Genomic DNA, 11,897 nt, shown 5'->3' on the forward strand with positions numbered 1-11,897 from the left:
AGGGAAATGTGGAGAAAAATAATGCAAACGTATCTGTGGACTTTAATAAGAATCAAAAGTGGTTTTATTATGATGAAAATAACTACAGACCTAAATGCCTTTTTATTTTTTTAATTTTAATTCCAGTTAATTAACATATAGTATTACATTAGTTTCAGGTATAAAATATAATGATTCAACAATTCCATATTTTACCCAGGGCTCATCATGAAAAGTGTTCTTCTGAATTACCATCACCTATTAAACCTTTCCCTCTCTCCTCCCCTCTGACAACAATCAGTTTGTTCTTCAAAATTAAGAGTCTGTTTCTTGATTTGGCTCTTAGATACCCAACAGACACCAATAGATGTTTATCCAAAGAATGTAAAAATGCTGACTTGAAGGGGCACATCCACCCCATTGTTTATATAAGCACTATCAACAATAGCCAGAGTATGAAAAGAAACCAAATGTCTCTTGACTGATAAATGGATAAAGAAGTTGTAGTATATAATAATAATAATAATATATATATATATATGCCATGGAATATTACTCAGTCACAAAAAAATGAATCTTGCCATTTGCAACAACAGGGATGGAACTAGAGTGGGTTATGCTGAGCAAAATTTATCAGTCAGAGAAACACAAATATCATATAATTTCAATCATTTGTGGAACTTAAGAAACAAAACAGATGAACATAGGGGAAGTGAAGGAAAATCAAAATAAGGTAAAACAGAAAGGAAAGCACACCATAAGGGACTCTTTTTTTTTAATGTTTTATTTATTTCTAGGAGAGAGAGAGAGAGAGACAGCGTGAGCAAGGGAGGTTCAGAGTGAGAGGGAGACACAGACTCTGAAACAGGCACCAGGCTCTGAGCTGGCAGTCAGCACAGAGCCCGACGCGGGGCTCGAACCCACGAACCGCGAGATCATGACCTAAGCGAAAGTCGGACGCTCAACTGACTAAGACACCCAGGCGCCCCAAGGGACTCTTAACTGTAGAGAACAAACTGAGGGTTGGAGAGGGAAGGTGGGGGGGATGGCTACATGGGTGATGGGAAATAAGGAGGGCACTTGTTGTGATGAGCACTGGGTGTTATATGTAAGTGATGAATCAGCAAACTTTACTCCTGAAACCAATACTACACTATATGTTAGTTAGCTTGAATTGAAACAAAACCTTGAAAGAAAAATATAATACCATAATTTTATTTATTTTTAAATGATTAGTTTCTTAAATTATTTTTTAATGTTTATTTATTTATTTATTTAGAAAGAGAGAGAGAGAGAGACAGAGTACAAGTGGGGAAGGGGCAGAGAGAGACGGAGACATGGAATCTGAGGCAGGTTCCAGGCTCTTAGCTGTCAGCACAGAGCTGGAAGTGGGTCTCAAACTCACGAACCGTGAGATCATGACCTGAGCTGAAGTTGGACACTCAACCAACTGAGCCACCCAGGCACCCTATAATACCATAATTTTAAAGTGTGTTTTAATGTTCATATTTATTTTTGAGAGTGAGAGAGAGCAAATGGGGGAGGGACACAGAGAGAGAGGGACAGAGGATCCACCGCACTCACAGCTGTAAGCAATCCAATGCAGTGCTTGAACCCATGAACTTTGAGATCATGACCTGAGTCAAAGTGGGTTGCTCAACCAACTGAGCCACCCAGGTATCCCTTAAAGTTTTTTTTTTTTTTTAATCAAAACTAAAACCTTTGGAAAGAGAGAGAAAGCAATATTAAAGTTTACATTTACCATGGCAGATTTTAGAACAAGTTAAATATTATTAAATCCATACACTGAAAGTAAAAAATGTCTATGTAAACAACTTTATCAAATATACAATTAGTTCTATTTTTACCTTTCTGAGGAAACTCCATACTATTTTTCAAACTGGTTGCACCAGTTTTCATTCCCATCAATACTGAGGATGATATTTTAAATTGGCTGGCTCATATTGAAATTCCACAATATTACTTAATGCATCAGAACTGCCTTTAAATTACAGTTTTTTTTTTATCATTGGCAATTGTGCTTAAATTATATTGATTAACATAATATTATAAAAGCTATCTGTCCTCAATGTATGTATTTTATACTAATGTGAAGTAAACTTCACTTTTGGAATTTTATCTACTTCTAGAAAGTAACTTTGGATTTTGGAGATTGAGCCTGGAGTTAGGGGATTTATTTTTGGAGAAAGAGATATATAATTTCTCTGAAGTGCTTCTCATTTAACATTCCCTTTAGCATTTTTCGCTCATCTATCATGTGAAATATGTTTAAACTTATACTACATTATAAGTACCATAGCTTGAAATTAATCTTGAACTTTATAGAGAAGTTTTTATAGCTTTCAATGTTTTTAACATTTACAACAGTACATATATATATTTTTGGAATCAGAGATGGATAAAAAAACAATTAGAAAACTTTATTTATGCTTTAAATGTCCTAAGAATTCTGTATTTATTGAAATATTTATTTTATTCATAGTATGTTACAGGTTTCAGAGACTAATATTGAGTTATTCGACTTTACAGAGGGTTTTTTTTAATAGCATTCAATGCTTTTATTTTTAATTTTTTTTTCTCTGAAATGTTGGACTTAATTTTTTTTTATTTTGGGGGGGGTTATTTATTTATTTATTTATTCTTAAATAGTTTTTTGTCAGGTTGGTTTCCGTATAACACCCAGTGCTCATCCCAACAAGTGCCCTCCTCCGTGTCCATCACCCCCCTCCCCTCTCTCCCACCCCCATCAACTCTCAGTTTGTTCTCAGCATTCAAGAGAACTCTCATGGTTTGCCTCCCTCTGTCTCCCCATCTATCTTTCCCATTCTCCTCCCTCATGGCCCTCCATAAATTCCTCCTAATCTACCTATACGTGTAAACATATGGTATCTCTCCTTCTCTGCCTGTCAATGCTTTTAGTACTTACCAGAGTATTATCTTTAGAATCGATATTGGAAGAAAACCTGAGTAAAGTGTTTTGTATATGCTTAACAAAAGACCTAAGAATTTGTACTTATTGAAAAGAAAATGAGAAGGTAAAATAGATTTTTCAAACTGGACAGAACTGTAAAATTACATTTCATACTATTATAAATTCATTGGGAAACCTAGTGTGATTAATTTGTTTGATGATCAAAAGAAATGTCAGAGCTAAAGGAAACTGAATAATCATACATTCTGTACAAGTTGTCTTGTATGTGAATATTTTTATTAACTTCTGATAATACAGGACTTACTCTCTCAAAGTTACTATAATATGATAATTTTATTTTCCACTCATTTTGGAAGAAATAAAAGTAGTGTACAGTCTGGATATTTCACTTGCCTAGCAAAATGGTATGGAGGCAATATAAGGCATGTAATAATAAACATTTTGTTTTCTCTTAAAGGAAATGTCTTACATGGAATATAAGGATATGATCTGCTTTGCTATTTCAATTTAAACTATGAACTCAGGAAATCAAAGTGTTGAAACAGATTTTATTCTTTCTGGTCTTTTCCAATATGGTCAAATGGATATTTTTCTCTTTGTTGCCATTGCAATCCTCTTTTCAGTGGCTCTGGTGGGAAATGTCATACTGATCCTTCTCATTCAAGTGGACACCAGACTCCACACTCCAATGTACTTTCTACTCAGTCAGCTTTCCTTCATGGATATAATGAACATCATCACCACGGTGCCCAAGATGGCCACTAACTTTCTGTCAAATAGTAATACCATTACTTTCTTAGGCTGTGAGATTCAAACCTTTGTGTTCTTGGTCCTTGGTGGAACTGAAGCTCTTCTTCTTGGCTTTATGTCTTATGATCGATATGTAGCTATCTGTTACCCTTTACATTATCCTGTACTCATGAACAAGAAGATTGGTTGGTTCATTGTCATATGTGCATGGGCCAGTAGCTCTATCAATGCATTAATACATACATTGTATGTATTTCATCTTCCATTTTGTAGGTCTCGGATTGTTAACCACTTTTTCTGTGAAGTTCCATCTCTATTGCCACTGGTGTGTCAGGATACTTCCCAGTATGAGAACACAATCCTCCTGAGTGGTCTTATTATTCTGATGTTACCATTCATGGCCATTCTAGCTTCCTATGCCTGTGTGCTTTCTGTGGTTTTCCAGATGAGCTCTGGTAAAGGACAGGCAAGAGCTGTCTCTACTTGCTCCTCTCACGTGATTGTGGCAAGCTTATTCTATATTACAGGTCTGTCCACCTATACAAGGCCACACTCTTTGCACTCCCCAGGGCAGGATAAAGCAGTGGCAGTGTTTTACACCATCATCACACCTCTTCTGAACCCATTTATCTACAGTCTGAGGAATAAGGAGGTTATTGAGGCCATGAGAAGACTATTGGTATAATGGATATTTGTACATAAAATATAACTTAAGAACTCCTATGATTGAGATTGAGCTATATAGAACACTGGTTGGAATAATGTTTTGGAACATATAAACTCTAAGAAATATTTAGGAAATAATTAAACTGATGAATACCTTTATTCCTGCTGGTTTTAAAATGGCCTAAGGACAGTTTTTGAGGGAAAATTGTGGGAAATTTTCTGGGAAAATTGTGTTATTGTTAACATTATCTGGCGTCTAAAGCAATAGATTTCATTCCCATCAACTCAATGTTTGTACCTCACAACAAATATTTTGTAATGTCCTCCTTAATCCTGAAACTCAACAAATAGGAAATGCAACCTATTGAAACACATAACATTAAAAGGATCTATGGAAGAAATCTGTAAGGTATAGCAGAGTACATAATTCACTCATTTATTCATTCAGTACACAACTGATTTAGCGTTTTAATTATGTGTGTGACACTGCTACAGACATTGGTGATTTGAGGTAAACAAAGATAAGAGTTAACAGAAATCTCTGATCTCATTAAATTTGCATTTCAATGTGGTGAAAAATAAAATTAATAAAATAACTATGAAAAAACCAGGATAGTTCTAGGAGTAAGTAATGGGAAAATATACCTGGAGATTGGGTTAGGGAAAGCAGAGAATTTTGTAATTTTATATAAAATATCCCATGAGTAGACAACTGTGAGAATAATATTTAGTAAAAAATTGAACTAAGATTTGTCAAATGAATATCTCATAAAGAATGTTTGGGGCATAGGAAAGAGTAAGTGAAATTTTCTTGAGAAGAGAATGTGACTGGCAAGTCAAAGAAAATCAAGGAGTAATTTGGTGGGTTGTAGGAAATGAAGAGAGTTACTGAAGTATTCAAAATACAAGGTTGACTAGTGTGAGGAGTTTTGTTTTTAAACCAACAAAACTGGCAACTATTGCTGTGTTTGCAGAGAAAATTGAAATGGCCAATTAGGAGATCATGGCAGTAGTGCAGTTGTTACAAGATACTACCTTAAATAAGAGTGATAAAGGTAGAGTAGCATAAAGTGACCAGTCCAGAGCTTAGTAGAAAGCAGACATTTGTGACTTGTGCATAGATACGATGTAAAATGTGAGGCAATAAGATGAACAGAACAGAGAATTGTATTAAGATCTTGGAATAAGGGGCGCCTGGGTGACTCAGCCGGTTAACTGTTCGACTTCGGCTCAGGTCATGATCTTGCGGTCTGTGGGTTCGAGCCCCGCATCTGGACCTGCTTCAGATTTTGTGTTTCCCTCTCTCTCTGCCCCTTCCCTGCTCATGCTCCATCTCTCTCTGTCTCTCAAAATAAATAAACGTTAAAAATTTTTAAAAAAAATATCTTGAAATAAAAGCTGTAAGTAAGGAATAATCATTGTTGCTGTTGAGGAAACCCACAGAAGCGACATTTCCATCACCCTATTCCTTTGTGCTCCTTCAACTGTACAGTGGTCATTATTCAGACTTCCATCAACATTATATGGAATCGTTTATTGATAGAATCAAACAAAAACTTCTCTTGTGCAATTATGCCATTGTTTTTATTGCTGACTAGCACTCCATTGTATGCGTATATCACTATTGTTTTATTAGATGCTTTGATATTTTCAGCTATTAAAAATAAAATTGCTATAATGCTCCCTATACAAAAATTTTCTTATGGTCATACGCACTGAGTTTTTTTAGTATATCTTTAGTAATAAAATTGTCTGGTCATAGATGAGGTTTATGCTTAACTTTAATAACATAATTAAATTGTGGTATTAATATCAAATATTCTGAACAGGAATATATAAAATTATCCTAGTGTTTCAGTGTTGGTGTAGGTAATGCAATGGATTGGTGCTAAAGTTAAAATATATTTCTGATGAGCACTGCATGTCATATGGAAGTGTTGAATCACTGTGTTGTACACCTGAAACTAATATTACACTGTAGGTTAACTGACTCAAAATTAAATAAAAACCTCTAAAAATGTACAAAAGGAAAACTATAAATAAATATAAATATATATTTATACATTTATAATATATACATATATACACAAATATACATATACATACATTTTCAATATATATATAAATATATATACAATATATATTTATATATTTATTTATATATTTATATATATTTCAATATATATATAAATATATAAATATATATACATATATATACAAATATATATTATACATACATTTTCAAATATGTTAGAGACTTTGACATATATGTGTCCATTCTCAATGATTTTCATAAAAATTTTATTTGTCTTGGGGAGATTCTTCATTCAAAATTAATTACATTATTTGGTTCATGGATATCTTTCTGTATTTAGCTTATTTGTTTATAATATAATGTGCCTACCAACAGTCCAAGAATTAAAACAGTAAAATTGTTAGATCTCTTCAGATCTTCTACCCTATCCATGTACCTCACCCATTGTTCTGAATTTCTAGACTATCATTGTCTTGCTATATTATGTAATTACCAAATATATATTCATGGAAAATTATAAGATGTTCACCATCAGTGTTTTGAACAGTATAAACAGTCATTATGTTATAGTTGATTTGTTTTACAACTTTCCTTCACTTGACATTATTTTAGTGTATTGATATAGTCATTGCAACTGTGGAACATACATTTTTACTGTTAGATAAAATTCTCTTTTTAATTTTATCAAATATATGCTTATATTTTGGTTGATGGATGATAGACAATTTTCAATTTTATACTATTACATATGTTGAATTAATGAAAATTGTTGTATATGCCCTTGTTTCCTAAGGACAATAACTTATATTGGGGATACATATATGACTGGAATTGCTGGTTCACAGGACATGAAAATGTTCATGGCTTTGTAATTATGCCAAGTGGCTTCTAAAATGGTAGCAACAATTTACATTTTTGAGAGAAATGTAAGTTCACCTGATAATTATCTCCAAATTTCAGATTCATCAGTTAAAATATCTTAAAACTTAACAATTAATATAAATACGCTAACCTTGACTGATACCCATTGACTGATAAATAGATAAAGAAGAAGTGGGGGCTCCTGGGTGACTCAGTTGGTTGAGCATCTGACTTCATCTCAGGTCATGATTTCTCGAGGTTTGTGGGTTTAAGCCCCATGTCGGGCTGTGTGCTGATAGCTAGCTCAGAGCCTGGAGCCTGTCTTCGGACTCTATGTCTCCCTCTCTTTCTGTCCTTCTCCTGCTCATGCTGTCTCTCTCTCAAAAATAAAAACATTAAAATGTTTTTTAAAAATTAAAAATAAATAAATAAATAATAAGAAGTGGTATATGTATTGACTTAGAGAATGTTAGTATTGTGCCAAGTGAAATAAGTCAGTAAGAGAAAGACAAATGCCAGATGATTTTACTCATATGTGGAATTTATGAAACAAAACAAATGAACGGGGTGAATGGGGAAGAGAGGCAAACCAAAAAACAGACTGAAATATATAAAATAAACTGAGGGTTACTGAAGCAGAGGTTGGCAGGGGGGTGGGTTAAATAGGTGATGGGTATGATAGAGAGCATTTGTTCTGATGAGCACTGGGTGTTGCATGTAAGTGATGAATCACTAAATTCTACACCTGAACCTATTATATTATTACACTGTATGTTAATTAACTGGCATTTAAATAAAAATTTTCAGAAAAAAAAAGAATTGTAACATGGAGATTGACCAAAAATATGTGTATATCTTTATAGAACATTCCAGTACATAGCTTACCAAATGAATATCACTAAAATTTAATACTTCAATTTTTCTACTGTGGCAATCAGGGGGAAATGCACTTAAAAGTAGGATGTATTGTGCTATTAGTTTTAAATATAGAATAGAAATATAGAAATAGTATATGGAAAAAGGAAAAGACTTTATGCAATGTCCATATGATTTCTTTCCTGAATTTTCAACGATAAGCATCCACATTACATTGTTCATATAGTTAACAGGTTGGTGGATGGATGGATACATAGAATGATGATAGATAGATAGATAGATAGAGAGATGATAGAAAGATCAATCTATATCTATATATCTCATGGCATATTGACAAAAAAAGGTGAATTTTCTTTGATTACTATTGTGTGTATTATGTCTTTCCTATAAATCTGTTGTATTTTAGTTTTTAAGTTAAGCTAAAATAGATCATAATAAAAACATATATACATACATACAAAATTTCCTCCTTTTTAAATTTAAATTAGTTAACATATAGGGCAAGATCGGTCTCAAGAGTAGAATTCAGTGATTCATCACTTACATAAAATACCCAGTGCTCAATACAAGTGCCCTCCTCTGTCAGGCCATACTTTGTTCTCTATCTTTAAGAGTCCCTTGGTGTGCCTGGTGGATCAGATGGTTAGGTATCCAACTCTTGGTTTCAACTCAGGTCATGATCTCAGAGTTTTCTGAGTTTGAACCCCATGTCGGGCTCTGTTGACAGTCTAGAACCCGCTTGGGATTCTGTCTCCTTCTCTCTGCCCTTCCCCCACTTATGCTTTGTCTCTCTGAAAATACATAAATAAACTTTTTAAAAAAGTCTTTTATGGTTTGCTTCCCTCTTTTCTCTCCTTCCCATATGTTCATGTGTTTTGTTTGTTAATTTCCACATATGAGTGACATCATATGGTATTTGTTTTTCTCTGACTTATTTTTCTTAGCATAACACATTCCAGCTCCATCCATGTAATTGAAAATAGCAAGGTTTCATTCTCTTTGATGGTTAAGTAATATTCCGTTGTATATATATGCCACATCTTATCCATTCATCAGTGGATGGGCATTTGGGCTCTCTCCTTAGCTTGGCTATTGTTGTTAGTGCTGCTTTAAACACTGGGGTGCATTTCCCCTTCAAATCTGTATTTTTGTGTCCTTGGGTAAATACTTAATGGTGCAATTGCTGGATCATAGGGTAGTTCTATTATTACTTTCTTGGGAAACAACCATACTGTTCTCCAGAGTGGCTTCACTGGTTTACATTCCCACCAACAGTGGAAGAGGGTTGCCATCTTGCTGTATACTCACCAAAACCTGTTTCTTATCCTGTTAATTTTAGTCAATCTGACAGGTATAAAGTTGTATCTCATGGGGGCTTTTATTTTTAATTCACTGATGATGAGTGATGTTGAACATCTTGTGTCCATTAGACATCTGGATGTCTTCTTTGGGAAAGTGTCTATTCATGTCTTTTGCCCATTTATTATTTGTTGTTTGGGTGTTGAGTTTGATAAGTTGTTTATGGATTTTGGATACTAATGTTTTGTCTGATATGACGCTTTCAAATATCTTTTCCCATTCCATCGGTTGCCTTTTCAGTTTGTTGACTGTTTCTTTCATTGTGCAGAAGCTTTTTATCTTGATGAAGTCCCAATAGATCATGTTTGCTATTGTTTACCTTTCATTCAGCGACTTGTCTAGTAAGAAGTTGCTGTGGTTGAGGTCAAAGAGGTTACTTAAATGTGATGCTCTAGGATTTTGATGGTTTCCTGTATCCTATTTAGATCTTTAATCCATTTTGAATTTATTTGCATGGTTGGTGTAAGAAAGTGGTCCAATTTCATTCTCTGCATGTCATCATCCAGGTTTCTCGATACAGTTTGCTGAAGAGATTTTTTTCCATTGGAAATTCTTTTCTCCTTTAACAAAGATTCGTAGATCTTATAGTTGTTTGTCCATTCCTGGTTTTTCTATTCTGTTTCATTGATCTATGTGTCTGTTTTTGTGCCAAGACTATACTGTCTTGATGACTAAAGGTTTACAATGGAGCTTGAAATCTGGGATCATGATGCCTCCAGTTTTAATTTTCTATTTTCAGGATCTTTTGTGGTTCCATACCTATTTTAGAATTGTTTGTTTTAGCTCTGTGAAAAATGCTGGTGGTATATTGATAGGAATTGCATTAAATGTGTAGATTGCTTTGAGTAAGATAGATATTTTAACAATGTGTGTTCTTCCAATCCAAGAGCATGGAAATTCTTATCAGGAATATCAGTTTAGGTGTCTTGGTGTTATTTTGTCCTGCTCTTTCATTTGGGCCATATCCATCTATTTCCTTCTTTAACCTAACTCTCTGCATCTGTGTCTGTGGGCTAGGAGAGTTAGCTCTGGTTCCTGGTGTTGAAAGTAGTGGCCTTATAAAGAAGAGATCCCACAGTGATTCAAAGTGCAGTGTCCTATGTTTACCAGTACTTGGCCTTTAGGGGGCATTTTCTTTTTGTGTTGTGTGAACCTGCTGTTGTGGTTCAGCTACTTTTTCCTTCATCCCAGTCATTGGTGGTATCTCTCTTTGTCTGCTGTTTTGGGAAGTGTTTCCTCCCTGTGATTTTAGTGGGCCAGGCTGGGGCCACCTTGAACTTGTGTTGGGTCAGCCCAGGTATTTCACATAGACGTCAGAGCACCTGATTACAGTGTGCTTTTCTTGTGTTGTCCACTTAGATTTCATTGGCAGGCATAACCTAAACCAAACCAGTTGTCTGCCTTCAGTTCATTGTTGGGGATGCTGTCAAAGTGGTGTGTGTGGTTATCTTTCTGTCTTCATGTAGTAGGAGTCATTTTGGAGACCCTATGGCTCCTATTAGTGCTGTATACACACTTCCAGGTTTCTGGTACAAGTTTGGCTGGGGTTTAGCCAAGAGAGTATTGGAGGAAGCATAACTGCAACATGGGTAAGGACAGGCCTCATAGTTTGTAAGGGCTGTGTGTTGGTCTTCTGATGTGTGCCTGGCAAGAGGGGGTAGATCCACCAAGCATGGGTAAGTGGGGTGCACAGTCAGCAGGTTAAGTAATGACTGTTTCAATTAGTTACTTCCATGTTCTATTTCCTTGGACTGTTGGTTGTAATGTCTGTTTAAGGGCAGAGACTAAGTTCCTTCTTCCCCTCTAGCTCTCTCCTACAACTGAGCCTGCTGATTTTTAAAATTATGTGTTTCAAATCCTGCTGGTGTATACACTCATGAAATCTGGCCCCTTTATTTTTCAAAACCAATTCGTATAGAGATGTGTCTTTCCCATAGGGGCTCCCCAGTGTGATAGTTTGTATCTGCGCTTTTCGTGCCCACACGTCCCTTCCTTTCATGGAGAGTCCCAAGGTCCCTTTTGCACCCTACTGTATCTTTGTCCTTTCCACCCTATACAGTGTGACTCCACAGTTTAGTTGTGGGGTTTGTTCTACCAACTTTGGGCTTTTTCTCTGCTATTTACACTTATATGAATGTTACCTAGTAAAATCTTCCAGGACAAAGTGAGCTTAGGATCCTCCTACTTTACCATCTTCCCAGCAACACTCAATTTGCTGGTTTTAAAATTCACTCTTTGTCATTGCATTTTGCTATTTTAATTGTAATGTGTCTTTGTATGGACTCCCTTGGGTTAATTTTGTTGGGGACTCAGCCTTCTGGATCTGGATATATGTCTCTTCCCAGAGTAGGGAATATTTCAGCTATTCTATATATTCCTTTTTGTGTATATATATATATATATATATATATATATATA

General features: G+C 35.0%; 1 protein-coding gene across 1 annotated transcript; it reads left to right on the forward strand.

Annotated features, from left to right (window-relative positions):
• The first annotated feature begins 3,446 nt into the window (after positions 1–3,446).
• LOC144241392 (olfactory receptor 2AK2-like) lies at positions 3,447–4,367 on the forward strand. The gene has a single exon (XM_077775952.1). It carries the CDS (start codon positions 3,447–3,449, stop codon positions 4,365–4,367), a length of 921 nt encoding a protein of 306 aa, XP_077632078.1.
• The last annotated feature ends 7,530 nt before the right edge of the window (positions 4,368–11,897 follow it).

This window comes from Crocuta crocuta, unplaced genomic scaffold (genome assembly GCF_008692635.1).
Source record: "Crocuta crocuta isolate KB4526 unplaced genomic scaffold, BGI_CrCroc_1.0 scaffold520, whole genome shotgun sequence".
Taxonomy (NCBI): Eukaryota; Metazoa; Chordata; class Mammalia; order Carnivora; family Hyaenidae; genus Crocuta; species Crocuta crocuta.